Raw genomic sequence first — 25,039 nt, 5'->3', positions numbered from 1 at the left:
GTGTGTTAGGTGATTCAGACATAATTTAGCAGAAAAGTGTATACAACTATAATGGTGATTTGAATAGTTTTTCCTTTTTATGTATTCCACTGGGACTTGTCGTTTCTCTCTCCTTCAAACCCTTGCCCGAGGGATTCCACCAAAGATGCTGGAGGAGGAGGGCAGGGTCGACATAAGGCAGATGGGTCTCCAGATTGCTCTCCTTGTTTTAAACTCAAATAATTTCCTTTTTATCTGTTTTATTTGAAGCTTCTGAGAACTCAGAACTTTACTTAAACACTGGTTTGTGGAAATAAAAGCTTTAAAAACTGCCATGTAAGTAATTCTTTTATTAGTTTGTACTTTTGATACTTTTTCTTAAAAAGTATGAGAAAGAGAATTTTTTGAATGCCTCTGAGGTCTTCTTAATGATTACAGTCACTCAGGATTTCCTAAATTATAAAGAGACTAAGACTTTGTTGATTTAGGTTTTGGCCAAGAAAATTTCAAAAAGAAAGAAATCTGGTGGTTGTATGTCTGTTTATTTCTACAGTCTGAGACTTGTACATATAGGACATATAGTAAGGTAATTAGGGAGGTGGGATAAGGACCGGTAAACAAATCCAGGTGAAACACAGGACATTAAAATACTGATGGCCATCGTTGTACTGTACCATAACTTCCCCCATCCACTTAATATTATCTTTATTTTGATTTCAAAATCATGGTTAATATTTACTCTCTTCATTTTCCAGAAGCAAGTATAATTAATTGATTGTTTACTTGTCCAGGAAATGTTACTGATATCTTAATTGTGGTCTTTGGCTTGAATGATAGGTTTTGGAAATGCATGAATTATTATTTGCAAGTAGTGGGTTTCATAGAACATTTTTTTCCACCTTAACTTTTTAACCTCTTTTCTGTTTCCAGGAGCAATTAGTAACTTGTGGCTTTACTGGGAAATTCAATGAATAGGTTATTAAAGAAAATAATTAAATCTGATCTGTGATGATAAAATATTATATACTTTGAGTATAAACAGGCCTTTCTAATTATATTGTCAAATTGTTATCTTGTTAAATTTGTATCTCTAATCTTTAAACTTTTTTTTGTGTGTGTATATATACACGTACATATATTTTAAGTGTAATTACAGTGCTACAGAAATGCTTTTCTCTGTTACATACTATAGCACAATACATTACAAGGAGAGTAATTACACTTACACCTTTTAAAAAGGAAGCATTTGGTTTCTAACAGTAATTCCTATTGACTGTAGAAAATTTGGAAAATAAAAAGAAGAAAAATTACTCATAATTCTACCACCCAAATATAACCACTATTACCATTTTAATTTGTATCTGTCTTTTTTTCCCTGATGCATCTGAAGATCTATCTTTTCTGATCTCACCAGAACTTTTGCTCTTATTGCCTGAAGGGATATTTCTCATGTTCTTTAGAATCTTGGGATTGTGTGCAGTTGCCGTGGGCTGCCGTGGGCAGAAGGGGAGGCCCCCGTATGTGTGGTGGGGGTCCAGGGCAGGGGCAGGGTTCCACTCCAGCCATGGGAATGTGCGTTTCGTCCCTGCTGTGTGTTGGAGTTCTCCATAAACTGTCCTTTGAAATCAGGTTTTGCTGCTTCTTTAGAATATCATTTTGAAGTAATTTTAAGTAAAATAAAATAAATAAGATAAAAGTTATTTTATCTGGGAACTGGGACATGACGTACAGCTTGTTCAGGTTTAAGTGGTTAGGAAAGTGCAGCAGGAGAGGCAGCAGCAAGAATCAACCTGTAAAACTTTAAAAACTGTAGTTATATTGTCATCACGGCTCACTTATTCTAAACCAGGATTTTGGTCTCTTACTTCCACTCAGAGAATGTTTTCCTTTATTGCTTTGAGGTCTTAGGTACATTCTTTGTTTGAGATTCAAATAGGGCTTTTTGTCCTAGAACTCTCAAATGTGTGATTATTTGGTTTCTAGCACTCAAAACTCTAACAAATCACTATTAAGTTGAATTCAAAAGGTGTAGATTATTAGTAAGGGAATGCCTACAGTAACTGTCTTCTAATCTCATTCAGTAAACTTCTGTCAATTCATCTCAAGTTGATACTGTTAAGTCCACTTGCCCTGGGTTGTCTTTAATTCTTTTCACCATCAAAACAGTTCTGTGCCATTTATTTCTTAATTACAGAGACTAAAACTTTGTTGATTTAGGTTTTGGCCAAGAAAATTTCAAAAAGAAATGAATCCGGTCAGGTCATATAATGACATTTTGGTCAAGGAGTGCATATATGAAGGTCCTCCCATAAGATTATTTTTTAAGTATTTTTTTATTGATTATGCTATTACAGTTTTTCTTCTTCCCTGTACCTTTTCCCTCCTATTCCTCCTTTCCCCCTCCCCACTGAACTCCCTCTGTGTGATGTCCATTTCTCTGATTCTGTTCCTGTTCTGGTTGTTCAGTTAGTTTTTGTTTTCATTTTTTTCCTTTTCTTTTAGGTTCATTTGTTAAAAGTTGTGTTTGTTGTCATTTTATTGTTCATATATTTGATCTTCTTTTTCTTAGATAAGTCCCATTAACATTTCATATAATAAGGGCTTGGTGATGATGAACTTCTTGAACTTGACCTTATCTGGGAAGCATTTTATCTGCCCTTCCATTCTAAATGAAAAGCTTTGCTGGATAGAGCAATCTTGGATATAGGTCTTTGGATTTCATGACTTGGAATACTTCTTTCCAGCCCCTTCTTGCCTGTAAGGTCTCTTTTGAGAAATCAGCTAATAGCCTTATGGGAACTCCTTTGTAGGGAATTGTCTCCTTTTCTCTTGCTGCTTTTAGGATTTTCTCTTTGTCTTTAGTCTTGGGTAACCTAATGATGATGTGCCTTGGTGTGTTGCTCTTTGGGTCCAACTTCTTTGGGACTCTCTGGGCTTCCTGGATTTCCTGGAAGTCTGTTGCCTTCACCAGATTGTGGAAGTTTTCCTTCATTATTTGTTCAAATAAGTTGTCGATTTTTCACTGCTGTTCTTTCCCTTCTGGCACCCCTATAATTCGGATATTGGAATGTTTCAGGTTGTCCCAGAGAATCCTCAGCCTCTCTTCATATTTTTGGATTTTTGTTTCTTTATTCTGATCCAGTTGGATGTTTTTCTTCCTTTTGTTCCAAATCATTGCTTTGAATCCTGGTTTTCTTCTTGTTACTGTTGGTTCCCTGAATATTTTGCTTTATTTCATTTTGGGTAGCTTTCATTTGTTCTTTCATTTCTCTACTAAGCTCTGTAAGGGCAACTTTGCCCACAAAGTCCCCATGTCCGCCATGAATGAAAGTGAAACTACGAAGACATGATCTGCTTGGGGAGGAAAGGTGGTCGATCCCTCAAAGGAGAAGGGCCAAGAGCCCCTTCTTCAAGGGGCGTTTATTGGGTTTGTTTGCACAAGAATATAGGTAAGGACCAAATAATAGAGAATATTCAAAGAACTATGAGGGCTTATTCTCAGTCAGGGTCAGATAGCTAAAGAGCCATAATCTTTGAGGAACAAACTTCTTACTTGGACCCTTATCACTTAAATTAGAGCATTCTAAACAAATCAGGTTTCACAGGATTTTACATATTCTTTCTTAGGCCTGATCACCCAAGGAACCCACCCTTTCCAGCACAGACTGCACCACCATCCCCATCATAGGTTTTCAAGCTTAAGTGGATTAGAGCCAGGAAGTGCTTCTCACAGAGGACATGGGGACTAGGGCTATGTCAGAATAGCTAGGGGGTGAGGGTCCATCACTCCTTCTTTGTTGCAGCCCCCCCAAGTCCTTCCATGATGGCCTCCCAAGTGATCGTGTCTGGCTTAGGTTGCCCCTCCTCTGAGGGGTTGTACCCATCTTAGACTAACCCACCAGCCATTGGGAGCAGGAGACAACTTTGTCTCCTTAGTGGCTCGCATTCCGGAGGTCGCTCACTCAGCCTTAGTCATGGGGGTTGGTTACAACTCCTGAAACCAGGCAGAGAAGTTCCCAACAAAACTCAATCAGTTCTGTGAGCATTTTGATCACCAGGGATTTAAATTCTCCATCAGTTAGGTTGGCAGTGTCCTCACTGCCTAGTTCTGAGGTTTTGCTGTGTTCTTTCATTTGGGCCCTGTTTCTTTGTCTTGGTGCACCAGTCTGGTTGTTCTGGCTGATTTTTTCTTTAATTCTTTGGTTGTTGGAGTTCCATGCAGTTTGATTTTCCTGGTGCTTTTGGTCGTTTATTGATTTTAGATTAGTTGTTATCCTCCTTCTGGTTGCTTGAGGAAGCGAAGGGTTTCTACCTACACCTCCATCTCAGCTGGAACTCCCTATAAGATTCTAATGAAGCTGAAAAGTCCCTGTAACCTCGTGACATAGTGACATCACATCTGTTGTAACAGAGCGGTGCAGCACATCATTCACATGTTCACAGTGACATTGGTGTAAACAAGCCTGTGCTGCCAGTCGTGTAAAAGTAAAGCACATACAACTATGTACGGTACGTAATACTTGGCAATAATGATGAATGGCTGTTACTGGCTAATCATTATTTTAGAGCGTACTGCTTCTACTTATAAAACAGCTTGCTGGTATACATCATATGCCATGCTTATGCCAGTAGCAGCAGCACACTTCTCGTGCTTACCATGGCTCTTGATTGATCATTTTCTCTTGAGCTTGATTCAATCTGGTGTTTTACAAATACAGCGTAGCCCGAGTGTGCAGTGTTTATGAACAACAAAACAAATGGTGTTTTACACATACAGCGTAGCCCGAGTGTACAGTGTCTTCGACACTGTACAGTAGTGTCCTAGGCCTTTTCCTGCACTCACCACGCTCTCACTGACTCAGCCAAACAACTTTTGGTCCTGTAAGCTCCATTCACGGTACATGCCCGGTACAGTGTGCCATTTTTCATCTTTTACAGTGTAGCTTTACTGTACCGTTTCTGTGTTTATATATGGTTAGATAGACAACTACTCACCATTGTGTTAGAGTTGCCCACAATATTCAGTACAGACCATGCTGTATGGAGCTGTAGCCTAGGAGCAATGGCTAGGCCACACAGCCCAGGGGTGGAGCAGGCCTTGCCGTCTCAGTGTGTGTAAGTGCGCTGGGCACTGTTCGCGTAGTGACGAAATGCCTAACAACGCAGAATGTATCTCTGTGGGTACGTGGCGCAGGACCGTACGTGACTGGAGTGGGAGAGGACGGGCTCTCCTGTCTGTCTGGTGGGAGATTTCTCCGTGCGTGTACTTCAGTTATGAAAATTGGAAGCTTTGAAGGAATTTGGGGAAAATGTTTTCAAATTCTTTGTTTGTATTTGAATAGTTATAACACGTAGTTAATCTGATATTCAGCCACTCTAAAAATTGCCCTTATATTTGTAGGGGAAATATATTAGTCACATCCTTTTAATAGTAAATACTGTTTCCAAAGGACTAAAATATTTTAAGCTGTGAATCTAGGTATATTTTTGCTTCTTTTAACTGATGGTTCTCACTGCAAATACAAACACTAAAAAATGCAATGGTTTGGAGTACACCGTGTTTCTTTCCAGTTTCTGAATATTTCCAGATCCTTTTATCTCTAGAAACTTCCTCACATTTGTTTCTGTTCTTTTGACACATCCCATCGTTTTGGGGGTAGTTTCATACATTCTGGCCCAATAAAGTGTTCCAAGCTCGTTTTGTACTTTTCCTGCTCTGACATTACCCATTCTTCTAGTGATTCACGGCTCCTTTTAATAGGGAGTTCTGTTTATAAATCAAGATCTGGGCACTAGATATATTCGTCACTGCTTCTAGACTATTTCAGGAGACAGAGCTGCAGTGGGGAGATCAACCAGACAATTAATAAAAATAAACAGAATGCATTTAAAAAATCAGAAGTTCACACCAATACATCAAATTCTAATTCAACTTTCTAGCATTTAATCATTCCATATTTGTATTTCACTTCTCTAACAGTGAGAAATTTGGCTTCCAACATCATTATTATATTTACTCATTTGCTCAATGGCATGATACATAGAAAGTAGCTCCAGAATTGTTATAGCCATAGCCCCTGTTATAGACAGAATTCATAATATCCCCTAAGGTTCCCTGCCCCTCCTCTTGAGTGTGGATGTGCATCTGAGTCTGATGAGATACTCCCAATCAGGTTATATTGAACGGTGTGATTGATGCGAAGAAAGGAGGATCATCCTCAGTGGATCCTGCCTAATCAGGTGAGCCATTGAAAGGGATTGAGATCTTCTGGCAAAAGAGATTCAAAGTGTGGGGGGATTTGACTGGAGGGATATTCTCTGTTGCTGGCTTAGAAGATGGAAGCAGGATTTGAGTGATGAGGTTGGAAAAATAGTGAAGGAGATTTCCAAGCAAAACATTAAAGATACTGTGGATATCATTTTGCTTCTTATAATAAACTGTGAGAGGAGAAAGATAAATTGAAAGAAGTCTTATTAAAAGGGAACCAAGAGTAGATGATTTATTTAATTTTGACCCTATACAGATGGCAAAAATTGTTAAAATGAAACAACTTCTTCTGAAAGTAGGGTATAGAAAAAAAGCCAAGGGACTGGCTGTATGTATAGCCTTTGTCTAAAACCTCAGAAAGATAAAAAAAGTCAGAGCATTCAGTTACCCTAAAGAAATTATATGTGTGCCTCATAGATCTTCTCAAGCAAACCAGGTGACCTCCAAGAATAGCATTACTCCTCATCCATTTCAACAGGAGCCATGGGTAAAGAAGGGATTGTTTTGTGGAGACTTGGGTTCCCAGCTTTTGACTAATTCAGATTCAACGTGACATTCTCGATTTGCTGGCTTTGAAGATGGAGGAATCCAAGTGGCGAGGCAGGCACAGAGCGTCGGGGTGCTTAGAGCAGTCCTCAGCAGACAGAAGCAAGGAGACAGGGGTCTCAGTCTCACAACCACTCAGACCCCTGGGTTCAGCCAGCAACTGGGGTGAACTGGAATCAGATTCTTCCCTGGAGCCTCCAGAAAGAAATGCAACCCCCTGACACTCTGATTTCAGCCCATGAGACTGAACAGAGAGTCCAGTCATATGGTCATATGGTGACAGGACTTCTGACCTAAAACACCACTTGCTAATAAAGTGGAAAATAGGTTGAATGACTAGTAAGTGGAGGATCTAGATCCTGGGGCATATCAGGTGATAAGTGTTTGTTAAATCAATGAGTATTGGAAGTTCATGGTTTCAGAAAAGGAATCACGTATGGTAATGGCAGACTTGGCCTTAGTTGGGGCTGCTGGAAATATCTTCGAAGGGGTCATTAGAGTTGAGTAGATCAAAGAAGAATGAATTTCTCTCTTTGATGTGTTTAATGGATTTTAAAATTGCTCAGGAATTAGAAAGACTTGGACCTCAGATCCTCTGATTCACAGAAGGAAGTGACTAAGACTGTGATGCATTACACAACAGGCCTTGGCCAACTAAAGCCTGTGGGCCAAGTCCAGCCTGCACCCTGTTTTGTAAATAAACAGAACACAGTCATGCCCATTTATTTACTATTGTCTGTGGCTGCTTTTGTGCTACAATGGTAGAGTTTAGTGGTATAGCAGATGCCATGTGGCTTACAAAGGCTAAAATGCTTACTGTGGGGACCTCCAGAGAGAAAGTTTGCCAGCTTGCAAATTAAAGTTCCAAACATTTTCTCCAGAAAAGTGTATGCACATAAAAATTTTGCTGTCGATTTCAGGAAGTTGGTGATTCCTGAAAGCCTGGGAATGGACTCTGGTTAATAAGGACTTTGGGATCAAAGTTCCTAGTATATTCCCTGCTATGTTTCATAGTTAGCTCATTATTCCAGAGACTTGGGAACTTGTAATCTGTGGGTCACAGAGCCTCACCTCCTTCAGTGACTACAAATGGCACTGCAGCGGGACACCTGTTTTCGCAGGTTTGTCATAGGGTCAAGCACAAGAGTCCGGGCAGATGAGTGCAGATCAGCACACGTGTGTGTATAGAGGAAGCCAGTATTGGTTGTGGATCAGTAATGTCCTTTCTATTTGCAAAGTATATATAGCGTATCATGAGGAACCAATAGATGTGTAATTGTTTCTTCTAAACTATTTACAGTTAAGGCTGTTCAATACAAGAAAGGATTTTTCCCCTTCAGGAGGCCCATGTTTACATAAAGGAGAAAGTGAAAAACGAGTTTATTTGATGATAAAGTGCTTTGATCACTGCCTGTTCTATAATAGGTGTCACTTTAAACTTTTTTTTCCACTAATGTTAGCCGTGGTACTGATTGTGTTGAGATTTATTTAAGAATCCTCAGTTGAACTTCATTTTTGTTATGACTAATCTTGGTCACTGTTTTAACACATGGGTACTTAACATTCCCGTTGCCTTTGTCATGCTTCTATCTCTACAAACAAGAAACAACATTCACAGTCTTCTAGATTTTTTTTAGTGTAACCTACTGCTTGTTCATATTCTGGGTACTCAACAGCCAAGGTGACCACATGTCCTTTTATCTTAATGTTCTTTGCAGTGGGCTCATTCTCTTGTGGTCCTCTTAAAATATTGTGTCTATTCCAAGAGGCCATTTCAACTCTAGTCAAATATCAGTGAAAGACCTGTTTTCTGGGGCCTGCCTTCAAGACCTCCGTAGTCTGGGTTAGCTGTTGGGTTGCTGTTAGGACAAGGAACAGGAAGTGGGGCTCTAAGGACTGAACTGAGCAGCACCCATAAGTAGTTTCTGAGTCTGGACATGGGGGAGAAAAATGGGAAGTAAGGAACTGCCTGGGAGGCAAGCAGACTGCGCATTAGATTCAGGGACGAGACAGAGAGGGAGAGTTGAAGCCGAGTTGAGCAGAGGTATAGCGTAGTGGGCACGATGGAGGGAGCCGGGGCCCTTTGGGAGCTGAGCCCCTAAAGGCTGGCATGTCCTGGATCGTTGAGGTGTTCAGAACCTCTGGAGAGTGCTCTTTTTTGTGGGGGTGGCATTGCTTGGTAAAACTGCATAGGTTTCAAATATACAGTTCTGTGACTCGTCTTTTGTGTATTGCATTGTGTGCCTACCACCCACAGTCAGATCTTCCGTCACCATATTTACCATCCTCCCTGCCCCCTGCCCTCTGGTAAACACTGTACTGTTGTCTGGGTCTGTGAGTTTTTGTTTGTTCTTTTGTTGCTTTTGGTTTTTAATGCTACATATGAGTGAAATGATATGGTTCTTTCTTTTTCTCTCTGACTTATTTTGCTAAGTGTGATATTCTCAAGATTCGTCTATATTGTTGCAAATGGCAGTATTTCATCTTTTCTAGTGGATATACACAATTTCATTGTGTATATTCTTACCACATCACCTTTATCCAATCATTTATTGAAGGTCTCTTGGGTTGTTTTCGTGTCTTAGCCACTGTGAATAATAACTGCAGTGAACATAGGGGTGCAAATATCTTTGTGAATAATGTTTTCAAATTTTGGGGGTAGATACCCAGGAGAGGAGTTGCTGAGTCATATGATAATTCTATTCTTAATTTTTTGAGGAGTCTCCATAAAGTTTCCATACAGGCTGTACCAGTTTACATTCCCACCAGCAGTGAATGAGGTGGGGTTCCTTTTTCTCCACAGCCTGTCCAACACTTGTTATCAGTTGTCTTGTTGATAATAGCCATCGTCACAGGTGTGAGGTGGTATCTTATTGCAGTTTTGATTTGGACTTCCCTAATAGCTAGTGAAGTTCAGCATCTTTTCATTTATCTGTTGGCCATTTGACTGTCTTCTTGGAAGAAGTGCCTGTGCAGGTCCAGTGCCCATTTCTCATTGGGTTGTTTGTTTGTTTGGTATTGAGTTGCATAAGTTCTTTATATATTTTGGATAGTAGCCCCTTGTTGGAGCTTTTGTTTACAAGTATCATCTTCCATTTGGTTGGTTGCCTTTTTGTTTTGTTGGCGGTTTCTTTTGATGTGCAGAAGCTTTTAAGTTTGAAGTAGTCCCATTCATTTACTTTTGCCTTTACTTCCCTTGCCTTGGAATCAAATTCATTAAATCCTCTCTAAGACCAAGGTCCATAAATTTAGTACCTATGCTTCCATGTAATTTATTGTTTCCCATCTCATATTTAGGGCTTTGATCCATTTTGACTTAATTTTTGTACATGGGAACAATTGCATGTGGCTTTTTAATTTTCCCAGCACCATTTACCGAAGAGGTTTTTTTTTCCTCCATTGTATGTTTTTGGCTCCTTTGTTGAAAATTACTTGCCCATATACCTGTGAATTTATGCAGGGCTCTCAATTCTGTTTCGTTGGTCTGTGAGCCTATTTTTCTGCCAGTACCATGCTTTTTTGATTATTGTCACCTTGTAGTATATTGAAGTCAGGGAGCACCCTCTTTTCACTTTATAACTCTTTTCCAACAGTGAAGAGCTTGACTCCCTTTATTATTAACATATTTTCTTTGTTGCTTAATTCTTCTTTATACTGACAGCAGTTTCATAATTGTTAATGCATACCACTGTGACAAAGGAACAAATGTATTAACTAAAATTCTGTATTTATTTATAGCTCTTTTGGTCTTTAGATTGAGAGTATGTATTAGTTTCCTAGAATTACTACTGAAATAAAGTACCATGCATTTGGTGGCCGAAAACAACACAAATTTATTCGTTCACAGTTCTGGAGGTCAGAATTCCAAAACCGGGGTGTTCTCACAGCCGCATTCCCTCCAGTGGCTCTAGGGGACCCTTCCTTTCCTCTTCCAGCTTCTGGTGGCTCCAGGCGTCCCTTGGCCTGTGGCTGCATAACTCCCATCTCTGCCTTCTCTTCACAGAGGCTCCACTTTTTCTGTTGTCTTCTTTTCTATCTCATTAGCGTACTTGTCATTGAATTTAGGGCTTGCCTGGATGATGCGGAGAGATCTTGAGATTCTTATATTTTCAAATACTCTTTTCCAAATAAGGTCACATTCACAGGTTCTGGAGATTAGGATGTGCACATATCTTCGTGTGGAGGGGGGGTGGTATCATTCTCTCTATGAGATCCATTTTTCTATTTTGCTCTCCTGAGTTCTAGATTTGTATATTCAACTACCACCTTGACATTTCCATTTGCAGATCATAGGCACTTCAAACATAGTAGGTCCAGTAGGGAAATCCTGATTCTTACTGCCCACTAAAACTGCTATCAACTTCTTTTGTAGCTGCTAAAGCTATGAAGTTGGGAGTAATTCTTTTTTTTTTTTAATTTATTTTTTTAAATTGATTATGCTGTTACAGTTGTTCTATTCCCCCCTTCATTCCCCTCCCCCCTGCCCCCCCTCCCCACCATTACCCCCCCTTTAGTTTATGTCCATGTGTCTCAAGTCCTTTAGGTTCTATATTTCCCATGCTATTCTTGCCCCCCCCATCTATTTTCTATCTACTGTCTATGCTACTTATTTTCTGTACCTTCTCCCCCCATCTCCTCCTCCCACTCCCCTGTTGCTAACCCTCCTTGAGATCTTCTTTTCTATGTTTCCACTCCTGATCTAGCTGTCCTTTTAGTTTGCTTTCGTTTTAGGTGTGGTTGTTAATAATTGTGAGCTTGTTGTTCTTTCACTGTTCATGTTTCTTTAACTTCTTTTTCTTAGATAAGTCCCTTTAAGATTTCATATAATAAGGGCTTAGTGATGATGAACTCCTTGAATTTGATCTTATCTGAGAAGCACCTTATCTGTCCTTCCATTCTAAATGAAAGTTTTGCTGGATAGAGCAATCTTGGTTGTAGGTCTTTAGATTTCATGACTTGGAATATTTCTTTCCAGCCCCTTCTTGCCTGTAAGGTCTCTTTTGAGAAATCTGCTGACAGTCTGATGGGGACTCCTTTGTAGGTGATTGTCCCCTTAGCTCTTGCTGCTTCTAGGATTCTCTCCTTCATTTTAATTTTGGCTAATGTAATTATGATATGCCTTGGTGTGTTTCTTCTTGAGTCCAACTTATTTGGTACTCTCTGAGCTTCTTGGATTTCCTGGAAGTCTATTTCCTTTGCCAGATTGGGGAAATTTTCTTTTATTATTTGTTCAAATAAGTTTTCCACTGGTGGTTGTGCCTTTCCCCCTTCTGGTACCCCTATAATTCGGATATTGGAGCGTTTAAAGATGTCCTGGAGGTTCCTAAGACTCTCCTCATTTCTTTGAATTCTTGCTTCTTGACTCTTTTCTGTTTGGCCATTATTTGCTTTCTTCTGGTCCACTCCATGGATTTGAGTCCCAGTTTCCTTTTCATCTCTATGGGTTTCCTGTGGAATTCCATTCATTTCCATTAGTTTAGCCTTCATATGTTTCTCTAATTTGTGGCTATAATCAACCAGATCTGTGAGGATCCTGATGACCAGTGTTTTAAACTGTGCGTCTGAGAGTTTTGCTATTTCTTCATCGCTTAGATTTATCTCTGGGGCTTTGAGGTCTTCCTGCGACATTTTTGGTCTGTTCTGGCCCTTTAAGTGGGAGAAGCGGTGCCTTGGACTCCCAGGTCGCTGGGTTGTGACGCTGGTGGGTTGCTCAGTCGCTCACTAGGTCCAATCCTGCGTTTGGAACCCGTGCGTCTGGATTCGCGCATCTGCATTCCGCGCCTGGGTCCGTCCGACCGGAGTCCTCCTGTGCAACCCCTCACCAGACTCCGGTTTCGCCCCTTACCGGTCGGGCTGAAGAATTTGTTGTTAACGGACTTCCGAAAAGTTCAATTTTCCGTGTTCTGGTTGTGTTTTCTGATGCTAATATTTAGTTGTCCCTAAACTTGGTTGTGTGAGAAGGCACGGCACATCCACCTATACCTCCATCTTGGTGGAAGTCCGGGAGTAATTCTTAAACAATCCAACAACCATAACCCCAGAACCCTTTCTCTCTCCCCACCCAGGTTTATAGGAGCCCCACTGAGATGCCTGTTCACTAAATAGTCTTGTGTGTTCGATCCAAAGTACCTTGTTTTGCCACACATAATGTGCTCCCTTGTATAATGTGCACCCACATTTTTGGCCCAGACTTGCAGGAAGAAAATTGTTCCTTTCAATTTTTAATTCAATTATTTATTTGTATTTAGATACTTGGGGTTTTTTTTGTATTATAAAAGAATTTTAACATTTATTTTTGAACATATTATGGTACAAGAAATTTTGTGTAACAAATCATAAAACATAAGAACAAATACAAGTATTTCAGGCATTACCCATGTATAACGTGCATCCTTATTTTTCCCTCAAAAATTTGGGTAAAAAATGTGCATTATAGACAGCAAAATACGGTGCATCCCACATCTATCCACTTTCTTCTTTTTACCACTACTATTACATGGGTCAACATTCTCTCCTACCTCTACATCAAATTATTGTGTACTGTAACAAATCTGTCGCTAGCTTTTCTACATGTACTCTTGCCTCTTTTAGCAATCCATAGAGTCCTTTAAAATATACTTCCTAAAACCCCTCTGTTGGTTTTCTAACCTCTTTACAGACTACAACTTACGTGTTCTGACTCCTGTGTCCCTGCATATCCACTTATTTTGTGCTCCCTCTTGCACAACATGCAACAGTCCACTAGCCGCCTTTCATTTCCTGCGATGCGTCCAGCTCTTTTCCCGCATCAGGACCTTCTCCTATGCTTTTCCATCTGTTGGAAAGCTCTCTTTTCTGCTTCTGCATGACTGGCTTCTTCTCATTCCTTCCATCTCAATTTACATTACACTTACTTAAATAAGTATTGCCTGGCCCTCTAAGTAAATATGACCCATCCTCCCTACTGCAGAAGAGGTTCTGGTCCCTGTTTGCATCCTGGGAACATGAGCAGAATGTCAGGAGTTGGCCAGCTGCTACTTGAGGCATCGTAGGCAACTTGGATGAGAAATGGTCTCCAGGCCCACATGTGGGCACTGCAGTTCCAGTTTATTCTTTCCATGGAACCACAGTTATTTTCCTTCTAATGTGCACAGTTTGCTTCTTGTAGTATAGCTTCATTTTTAACCCTTTCAGAATAAGAGACCTCACCATTATTACACTAATAATATTAGACTCTTTTCTGCCCCTTCTGAACCTCACTGTAGGAGAATGCTCCAGCTGACTTTGGAGCCTAGGAGGAAAGTGTGTGTGTGCGTGTGTGTGTGTGTTGATGTTTGATAGGCACCCTGTGAATGATGTGGTGCATTTATGTCAGTTCTCATACCAGCATCACTTTGTTTTAATTAAAGTGTTTTTATAATATATTTGTGTTATGCTTAGTAAGGTCTATCTTCCTGAATAATTTTAAAGATGTCTTCCCTTGCCTCACATGTTTATTCTCTCAGATGTATAATAGAATCAAGATTGTTGACACATTTTTAAGAAGCATGGATTATTTTTACCCCCAACCTCTTGTGTTGCCTTGATTATTTATAAATACTTTCTATTCTTTTAAATTCCTTTTCATTTAGAAAAGAATCTCTAAAGAAGGGCCTGTTTCTCTCTCTTTTCTTAAAGCGAGGCAGTCATTGTCCCCTCCACTTCCTTCCTTATGGAGCACCTGTCATGTGTAAGCACCGAGCCACTTCATGGGCAGTGGGGCTGGGGCAGGCACCTTACACAGTGAACTAAACAAAGCGAAATAAAGCTGAGCTAAAACCCTGACCAGTGTGGCTCAGTTGGTTGGGTGTCATCCCGTAAAGCAAAAGGTCACCTGTTTGATACCCGATCAGGGTACCTGATTGGGGTGCAGGTTCATCCCTGGTTGGGGTGCTTTCAAGAGGTGACTGATAGATGTTTCTTCCTCATATCTCTCCCTCTTTTTATCCTTCTCCTCCCTTCTCTCTAAAAATAAATAACATCTTAAGAAACTGAGATAAAATAATATCAGCTTGTTATTGAAATAGTGTGCTTTGGGGAATACTAAAAAGTTTTAAACATTTTTCAAACTTGTTAAGTATTTTTTTCCCTTCTATTTCTTTAAGGGCCATACAGCAATGCTTCATACTGGCTCCTGGCATCCCAAAATAAAGGGAGAATTTATGACTTGCTCCAATGATGCGTGAGTACTGTGGGTAGTTCATCTAATATTCATGTCTTTCAGTATTTCCTTTCACAGGTGTATTGTACCAGCCTGGCTAGCAGAGTAGGAGATAGAGTATTAGGAATCCTGATGTTGATGTATTTTTGTTCTTTACTTTGAATTGAGCTGACAGTATAAGGTTTGTTTGAATAAATATGGAAACTATGCAAATGAGAGTATAAATTCCTGTAGAGTTTATTAGGGGGCACAATGGATCAGATTGATGTTATTTAAGTGGACTCAAATGACTTTGTAGTTGTGACTGGTAATTTGTTGCTTTTTATAGTAAAGCTCATTTCCATCTGAGTCTAATAGCTACTAAAACTTTATTGTTGATTGTTTTTTGGCAGTAATAACTGAAAAAATTGATTAAATGGTTATTAAGATTCTTTTCCATTATATCTCTTGGCTTGGGATTCAAGAATATTACAGAGACTATTTGGGCAGCTTTTTCCAGTATTGTCACTGTATGATTCATTTTTAGTATTAAGAATAGTTCACAAAAATGTGCGTTTTGTAATACTACAGAGAAAATAACGACAAAAATTCCTACAAATGAAGCAGAGGCTTCTTAAGAGTTCTTGCATGCTTCCTCGCTCTTGCAAACATGGCGTTGCCATCCAATCAAGCTCTGACAGTCCCGCTGGAGAACAGGACATCTGGTGGGGGTGCTTCTGCTCTCCTCCCTGGGGCCCATCTTCCACCTGCTCATACCCAGCCTCCTGCTAACCTTGGAGGGTCACAGAGCCAAAGACTCTGTGAGTACATTAAAGACTCTGAGTACATTAAAGATCCTGAGGAATACATTAACAAAAGAAACCAGCACTTTCCATGTACATCGACACAACCCCCTCTCCTTCCACAGCCGCTAATACCTGTTACACTCTGGGTGTGGTGTCCCCAGGAATACCCGTTGGAAAATGAAGATTGCCACTAGTGAATGCTTCTGATAGTGGGATTCGGTAGATGATTAATATTTTTAATCTGTTGCATCTTGTAAAGATGAATTATACAATTAAATTTTTGGCAAATTTGTCACGGCATGATAGTGTACAGTGTATAGGCCTAGAGGACCTTGGCTACTCCACCACCAGCCATGACTTTGAGCTAGTCATTGACCACTGAGTCTCAGATTCCTATAACATGGGATAGTACTTGCCTCACAAGACCCTAGTGCAAATTAAATGTAAAGCCAAATGTAAAGCATAGTTAGTGTTCAGGTGCAGGGCTAGCCCTGGGCTCCTTTGAATTGGATTCAGGCTGCACACAGTGTTTGGTCTGTAGATTTTTTTAGCGCTTCAGTCGCATCTTGCTGAGCAGCTCCTCCCTGGGAGTGTGTGCAGGGTGAGCTGGAGCGCCCAGGCGTTTGCTGGAAGGCTGCCGTGCAGAGTTCACTTGATTTCATAATCAGCAACATCTGTAAATACAGTTGTAACATTCCCCAAGGAGTGGTGGTTTATGTAAATGGATCCCCACAAAGTAAACTTTTGTATAACTCCAAGATTTTTTCCCCTATTTAAGTATTTTTTGGGAAACTTAAAATATTACATTAATTTCCTCTGTTATTAATAAGCATTTTGAATATAATTCAATGTCATAATTTATAAATTATTACACTGTGGCATGATATGCCTCAGAAAGTCTTGGCACATGTAGGTATATTTATAGCTTTTGGGGTTCTTGACTGCTGTTTTTATTTTTTGGTTTTCCTTTTCTGTTAATTGTTACTTTTTGCTGCTGTTGGTGTGATAATTTATATAAATACCTCAGTTTCTCTCCTCATTTTCGTGCTTCTAATAAGCTGTGGACTGGGGCAGGGCAGGGTGGTCCAAGCTTTTAGAACTGGTGCAGAAGAAGAAGGAATGAGCCATTAGTAGAGTGTATGATTTTTTTTTAGCACATTAATTTTACCATATTCTTTAGCTGCCAGGGGACTTTTTCCTGCTCACTTTCTGGTTCTGGGCAGTTTTGTACTGTCTGTGTTGCCAAGTACGCATGGTGTGGTTCTCCCCTAACGGTTCTTTCATGGTGATGCCCTCAGAGAAGCAAAATACACTGTGCAGACCCTGCTTCTGCAATATCTGGTGTCATTTGTAGCTAATTTAATTGTTTGTTTATTTCATCCAATTTTAATTATCTTTTAATACACTTTCCAGTTTTTCATTTAAAAACCATAAGGGTGCCTTGTAAAGTGTTTTGCTGGCTACTGGCATTTAAAAATTCATAGCTTTGATTTTATTGCTGTGTGGGTAATTAAAATAGATCCATTTTGAAAGCATTCGTTAATAGAAATGTTTACATGAAACAGATAACTTTGTTGAAAAGCTCACCAGGGTTTAGCAGTAGAGCCCAACGCCTGTTAATATTCCCATTCAAACTTGGAGGTTATGGTAAAATGTACTTACAAAGGCAACATTTACTCGGATACTTTTGAACCGTTTTTTTCTTCGTGAGCTGTAAGAGTAATGAGAATTTATTCTCAAATTACTGCTGAAATTGAGAGGTACACATTTTGGTGTTAGTTGGATTGAGCCTCTGTTGACAAACTGTTGTTGGATGTAGGAATGATGTGGGTCTTCTAATTTTCCCATGAGTTCGTGTGGTTCATATGACTTCCTTCTCAAAGTAGTTTGCTTTTACGCTGCTTTATTTAATTTTTATTATTTTGAGAAACACACAGTAGGTAAAAAGTCTGTAAGACTAAAAAATAGTGATAATGACCAGGATAAATGATTTGCACGGCCAGGTTTAGAACTTGTAACTAGGGTTTATGACTGTGGTTGCCCTATTAATATCACCATTCAGACTTGTGTGTGGTCATTGTAATTTGAATTCTCTGCCTTTAATTCAAGCATTGGCGTCCTTAAAGTTAGTGTCTAAATTCCAGTGCTTGATGAAGTAAAGAAAGAATTTTTGTTAATTTTCATGGGAGTTAATTTGTTACATTGAAGGCCGAGGGTGGGCTTGTTTGTCCCTTCTGTTTGAAGTGGGAGAATGTCACTGTTCTCAGTGTCGATCATGAGACAGAAAACTGAACCGTAACACCCTGCAAACATATTCTTTTAACTGGAAAGTGAAGTTGACAGTTACAGAGAACCAGGCATCGTTTGGAATTTTGGACCTAGTTTTCCCTTAGGAATTTGTGAGAGGACAAAATATGGCTTTATTTAATCAGTAAATTTTAAAATGATTTGAAAACAACACATCAACAACAGTAAAACAGTGTAGATATTTATTATGGTTTGGTTCTACAGGTGTTTAAGGTAGTTGGATGCTGACCTAAAGTGGTCAGAGCACTTGAGAAGGATTTTTAGGCCTGACCTTAGGGGTGAGATGTGTAGTACTGTGTTTACTGATGACATAATTTGGCCCTCTAAAAACCTAATATATATCTTAAATTACAGCATGATTTTTTAGTGTTATTAATGAAATGAGTGCAGAAGTATTATGTTCATTTATCTTTTGTATCTCAAATGAATAAAATCATATTGGGGGAGTGAGTTACAGAAAAGAATAATTTGTAATTAAGCCTTTTAATTTTTTTGTACATTTTAATTTTCAAATTCCTTTTTATGCTTGACTAGCCTTTGATTTATAATTTTTCTAGTGCTTTCAACTTACTTAGACATACTCTTTATCATATGTTTATAGTATAAAACTCACCTTATATATCTATGAGTTGTGAGAAAATTTAATGTAATACGAACCTTGATGTTAGTTCTATGTAATTTTTATGCAAAATGTCCTTTGTGTGTGCTGTATGTAACAAGATGATGTTCACACCATCAAAAACATTGGAGGAAAGTCTGATGAATTCTAAGTTGTTATGTTTTACTTTATTTACACATTTTTTACAGTTGTTAGCCAGCCATTTATTTTGGCTATAGAAACATCAGTGACAAACAGTATTCTTATGTCTTGATTATAAAGTGTAGAGGATGCTATTGAATATTCTCTTTGTTTATCTTGAATCCATAGAAACATACTGTTCATATCATCAGTACATCTCTTAACTGTTACAGCAATGCAGTTTTTAAGATATTTATTGATTCATTCCCTTATATATATATACATATATATATTTTTTTAAAGGAAGAATATGGATGTCTCCAGGTATAGAAGGGTATATTTGTCTACTGGCATCCCTAACTGAGGATTTGATAGAGGGCACTTTGACTTTCTCCTGGGGATTTCTAGGTCAGGCAAGGCAGCATCAGTTCAATCAGTCCACTCCATGTGTGACTAAGTGAATCCATATTGTAGGACTAACTGGCCAGTCCTCTTGTGGTGGGTGGTGGCCTGGGTGGCTCTTAGTGGAGTAGTCGTATATATAGAACAATATTGTTCCTGTGAAAACTGGTGAATTAAACTTAGTTGTAGGAACGAGAATAAAAAGTATCTCCATATTGTGGATTTCACAATTCTCGTAATTAAAATCAAAGCGATTCTCTGTTTTGACTCCCTTTTTCTGAAAGACTTGGCTACAACAAGTTGTTTTTCTTTTTTAAATCATTCTTTCCATTTCTTTGCTAACTTCCTGTGACTATGTGACAAATTTACATGCTGTTTCAGAGTCCCTTCTTTTCTTTTATGGTGTGTACTCTGGTCGAATCCATTCCCAACTTGGAAAGCAGTTGGCACCTCACCTCTGCAGTTGCATTTGGTCAGGACGATGGTGTTAAGGGAGGAGGTGCATCACCAGGCACTTCGCAGGGAAGTGTGAGTCGTGAGTTGCCCTTTCCCCTTGCCTTTCTAAATCTTGTAAGTTTACACGACTGTGTAGAACTATTTCTGTCTTATAAATGATCCTTTCATGTGATAATACTTTTAAAATCTGTCTTGATGAAAACGTTAGTTTTTGTTACTAGTTTTAAAAATGTGTCCCAGGTGAAAATTTGTCCTTCCCTTGAAGACACTTCCTGTCGTTGTTACAACAGTAAAAAGAAAAGCAGAGTATGAGATGGAGACATGCCCTGGGTTATTCATCGCAGGCTCCCCTTCGATGGGTGTTCCCTTCACGGGCTGGGTCCTACTAATGAAAGTAAAACAGGTAACATTTTTGGGAAAGCTGTGCTAACCTATCAGCAAAGACAGTTAGCATAGACATGCTTAACGGCACTTCACAGGGTCACTTGTCTTGGAACATCAGTCAGTAGCTGTGACTTCGTGGAGGAAATAAGGCTAATTTTCTCCGTGTCTCTCTTTTCAACAAAAGTGTGGTCACACAGCTTTATCTCTACAGTGAGTAACTGAAGGGGTAGGGCAGCATTTGGTTTACGCTGTGCAACTGTCTTGTAGTTGGCATTCTTGATCTGACCTGGGCAGTTTCACTTATGTATCCCAAATAGGCAGAAGATTATGATTGTTTTTTTATAACCATTACCTAATTAATTTTTTTCAGACACACAGTTCAAAGTTCTGTATTTAATAGATTTTTAAAAATATGTAACTCAGCATTTTTAGCAACTCATATCGACTTCTGCAATCGGTACAGTCTAGCAAGGTTAGTATAGAGAAAGGCGTTGACAGAGGAATTGCTGTAATGGCTCTTTTTCTTTTTTTACATCACTCACCCAGAGAATTTACAAGATAAATATTTGTACGGCTTTGCAGGTGTGTTGTAAGCTTTCAGTGTGATGATACACAGAAAGCACCGTGCTTATTAGCACATAGTTGGTACTTAATACAAGTCGATTTGCACTTATTCTGTTCCTTTCCCCCTTCAACTGGCTGCATTTAAATATACAAGGCCAAGTTTGCTGCTCCTGTAGTGCCAAATTGGGCCACCAGTCAGTTTAATACCTGTTGCCCACTACCTGTTAGAGCTTAGGCAGCATACTTGCCCTTCCTAGCCCAGGGTCCTCATCTGTAAAACAGACTGCATTTATTTAATTCCGGCCTTTCAAGAAATACCAGTTATCTGTGTGAAGAACAGTTCTAAAACTGCAGAGAAGTAAGCCAATGGTAAGTCGACTTTGATTAGGAAGGAGTGAAAGCAATGGATAGTATAAAAATGTCACCGAGAGAACTGGCTACTGTGGGAATGAAGGAGGAAGAGGGAAACCGGAGTCATGCAGAAATGAAACGTGGTGTAGATTTGCATTCAGAGGATTACAATAAATATAAAATAAATGTTTGCTTAACTTGTTAAGCTCAGCAAACATTTATTTTATATCTATTGTTGTAGATCAGGCCCTGTATTAGGCATTGAGCTTTGAGCTGATTGCCCAGAAATGAATACAACCTGGTCCTTACTCTCCAGGATGCCCCCAGTCTTGTGGGGCCATTGGACACTCATAACCAAGTTTTATGGTGAGGGGACTGCAGTGAGGAGTGGGGCTCCCCTTTTTTTCAGAGGAACATGGGGCCCTGTTTGCTAATAGATGGTTCCCACAATTGCAAGAGCAGAGTTTTCCTGTTGGTACTTTTCAATCTGGGAGTCAGCCCAGATTCACCTGGAAAAGAGAAAGCTTTTTTCCAGATAGGATGTTGCTTTAGTCTTCACTGAATCACAGTAGCAATTTCTAGACCCTTTCCCGTTTCAAAATAACCCCAACCTCTGCTTTTATGAAAGCTACTTTAAACCCACAGAGTCAACTCCAAGAGTCGGTGTAGGGCGGGGGGCGGGAAGGGATAACCCTTCCTTTATATGTGTTACGGGTCAGGAGTTCTGCACACTCTGTGTCAGCTCTCACAGTACTGGCTTGGAGAACCGAGCGACTTGCCGGTCACACATCTCTTTAGTGGTGAGGCAGACTCACGTCTGGCTCCATTATATCACATTCCCTCTCTCCCTCTAGTTTTCTTAAGCCCATAACCATCTGTATCCTGTTTACCGTATCTTCCTTTGGAATAGATGGTTTCATGGTAAAGCTGATCTTGGGGTTAGTGCAGTGTTTTTCAAACTGCATTGTGAGACCCTTTTTTGGGTCATGGCCGGCACTTTTTATAAAATAAAAGAAAGTAGAAACTGTCAGGCTGTGTCACAGGTAGCACTGTTTACTGAGGTTTCTGGTTCAGTTGTGTGAGTGGGGTGAGTGTGTGTGTGCTTGTGCTTGGCCTTAGTACAATGTCTTTCCCACTGTGTGGTCACTAGCTCACCATCGTGTCTTTTCTCCAGGCTTTGAAGACAGTCCATATTTTAGTTGTAAGGCAGTAAAATGCAGTAGTTAGTTCTCAGAATGGACTCTGGGGCGGATTTGTAGGGTTGAAGGCAGGCTCTGCCGTGTACTGTATGACCTTTGGCAAGTCCTTCCGTGTCTCCTTGCCCGTGTTTTATCTTCTGTAAAGTGGGGTTGTGTGAGCGCTAAATGGATTTGCATACCTAAGGTGCTCAGGACAGTGTCTGTCCCAGAGTAGCACTCTGTGAGTTACTCACTGTTATTACTGTTGTTATTGTTAGAATTGCTGAAAGGTTTCTCTCTCTCTCAGAGGGGTTCTGGACACATTACTTTAGCAACAGCCAGCCTTCCATAGCTTTGATTCATTTGGCGAAATTAATTTGGTGCAAACTTCTCATATGCTACAAGAGTGCTAACTTTGCCACTGGTTTAGTGCAATACTCCTTTTTTATACATTCCAATTGTTCCTATTTGGCCAGCACCACCAAAGGCAGCTACTAAGGCCTGTGTCTGTTTAAGTTATTGTGGAAAATTGTAAGCCCGACTCTGCCAGATCTTGGCCTGGGAGGAACTAGCTCGCTTTACACACTGCTTTAATCCTGGTCGTGGGCCAGCCAGCATCGCCAGCTCATAAAATATACGTGTATGTCCTGGTCTGCTGCACCGTAGAGGGCTAAATAAGTAGAAGTCCTGGTCCGCCTGCCTGTCTGCGACAGGTGTGGAAGAAGATGTGGCTTGGGTGTTCGGGGAAGGCTTCACAAAGGAAATAGTGTCTGAGTTTGGGGTCGAAGGATCAGTAGAAGTCTTCCAGGAAAGTAGTTAAAGGGAAATATTTCCAGGCACCAGTAAGAGTTCATACCAAGCTCTGAAACCTATAAGTCTTAAAAAGGTCATAGAAAGACAAGAACAAGCAGAATGAGTGAACAGAGCAAACTCTAGGTTGTTACCTTCTAGGATATCAGTTACAGATTTTTATAAGTACTTATTAGAAAAAATAAAGCTTAAATATGTTAGAAGATTAATTGTATTTCTTATATAGCCATTCATGCCTTTTAGTGACTAGTTTGCTACATTTTGTTATGATGGTTATTGATAAAATATTCTTTTGTTTATGGGATTGTATTCTGTGCCTCACCTCTACTCTTTGCAGGGGCCTTAGCTCCCATTAGCAACCACCACCTAATGGCAGCTGCCAGAATTGCAGGCAATACGGGCATTGGGAAAATCCATAGGACTTGACAGAGAAAGCCTGGCCCAGTTCAAAGAATAACTAGTATAAAGAAAGGATATGAGGTGATCTTTTTGCATAGAATCCTCAAACACTTATACTAATAATTATTACTAGTTCACTATAAGCATGAAACTATCTTATCCCCAGTTCATCATACGGCACCTGATAATATAAACATTGTAAGACATGAAGTTCTCAAGTGTTTAGGGTTGACCAGTGAATCTCTCAAAGTTATGAAATTATAAGTTCATGCCATTTCTTCTAGTGCCCTTTGCATCTCCCTATTACTTACTTTTTAAAAAGTACCGGTACATGTGTCATGCTTGTGAACTTGCATGACAACACTGTAGAAACCTGAGGCAGGTGAGAGAAGCCGACCCTCACGCGTCGGTGCCCATGGCCGTGATGTAACTGCTGATGTTTGGAGGAGAGTAAATACTGTAGAGTATTTTTAAATGCCTTTGAACATAGCTGTATTTACAGATGACACAAAATCTTATTTTCTTAGCCTCATATGAAAAGCTGTGTACCCTTACACCAAAACTGTTTCCGTGCTGTTGTGCAGTTTTTATTGCTGTAGTTTTTAGTTGTGGCATAATAATTCAGCTTTAACTACCATAACTTACAAAGCCATTTTGTTATCTAGCTTTTATCTGTTATAAGTAATATGATAAATATTTTATGCATGCAACTTATTTTATATTTTGGATTCTCTCCCCCTGCCCCCCGAATCTTTTAAAAGTATATTTACTGGCAGTGCCTACCTTTAGATGCAGAAAGAACAGTTGGAAAAATAAGAATCTCCTTGTTAAGGAATTTATTCTTGTGTGCTTGTTCTTTGCACGATCTGATCTGACCAGTGCTGTGGCAGTCACTGCCCGCCAGTCTGTACCCTACAATACATGGCAGATCAGAGGGCTGGGCGGGGCATTGCACTGGGGTTCTCTTATTAACCTGTCTTGGACATAAAAGTTTTACTGGAAAAGCTAGACAGTGTACTGATTCAGGGAAAGAAGGTTTAAATTACTTGATTGCTCTGCTAGCACGTGTGATGCAACTCTTTAGTTTATATCTTTGAATCATAATAAATGTGCATTATATGATCTTGATTGGCAAGTGACGTTCTCCTCTGGAGGTCCCTGGTCTTGACCAGGGTCACCAACCTTGTGTGAAACACCAGGTGCCTTCTCCTCCTCACAGTGTTCAGGAGAGCGCTCTTTTTAATGATCCTTTAATTCATTTACAGTTAAGTCAGATGTTACTATTTCTTTTCAATACCTGTTAATTTTTCTTTTGCCCAGGCAGACACCCTGGATTGTGGGAAATGACAGCAATTAGAGCATGGTAGGAAGGGCGGGCTGGTCGTTCTTGGGGAGCAGCAGGGAGAGTGGAGCCCATTTGCAGATGAGAGTAACTAAGTGTGAGAATCAAAGTAATTCCTTTATGTAGACTTCAGACTTAATCATGTTGTGTGTCAGTTTCTGATGCAGAAGCCCTGCCAGAGTACTGTAGAAGGAGCCACAGACACTCAGCTGTGGGAACTCGGAGGGGCTGTCAAACACACTCGGGTTCCTGTGAGACCGATGGGGTGACGGGGAGCCTGATGTAGGTGATGGGAGCCAGCCGCCAGGTGCTGTATGTCCAAAGTAGTGCTACGGAAGGGCATGGTATAG

The 25,039-nt window shown here is 39.9% G+C and overlaps 1 protein-coding gene across 2 annotated transcripts in view; it reads left to right on the top strand.

Annotated features, from left to right (window-relative positions):
- The window catches only part of WDR70 (WD repeat domain 70), a 235,032-nt gene that overhangs the window by 73,767 nt on the left and 136,226 nt on the right, over positions 1-25,039 (top strand). For both annotated transcript variants that reach the window (XM_053657359.1, XM_053657358.1), the window contains exon 9: positions 14,917-14,993. In XM_053657359.1, coding sequence (XP_053513334.1) covers positions 14,917-14,993 — 77 coding nt within the window. The remainder of the gene's footprint in view (positions 1-14,916; positions 14,994-25,039) is intronic.

This window comes from Artibeus jamaicensis, unplaced genomic scaffold (genome assembly GCF_021234435.1).
Source record: "Artibeus jamaicensis isolate MK-2021 breed Jamaican fruit bat unplaced genomic scaffold, CSHL_Jam_final scaffold_369, whole genome shotgun sequence".
Lineage (NCBI taxonomy): Eukaryota > Metazoa > Chordata > Mammalia > Chiroptera > Phyllostomidae > Artibeus > Artibeus jamaicensis.
The sequence above is the reverse complement of the archived record's forward strand: the minus strand, read 5'-3'. Positions and strand labels throughout refer to the sequence as shown.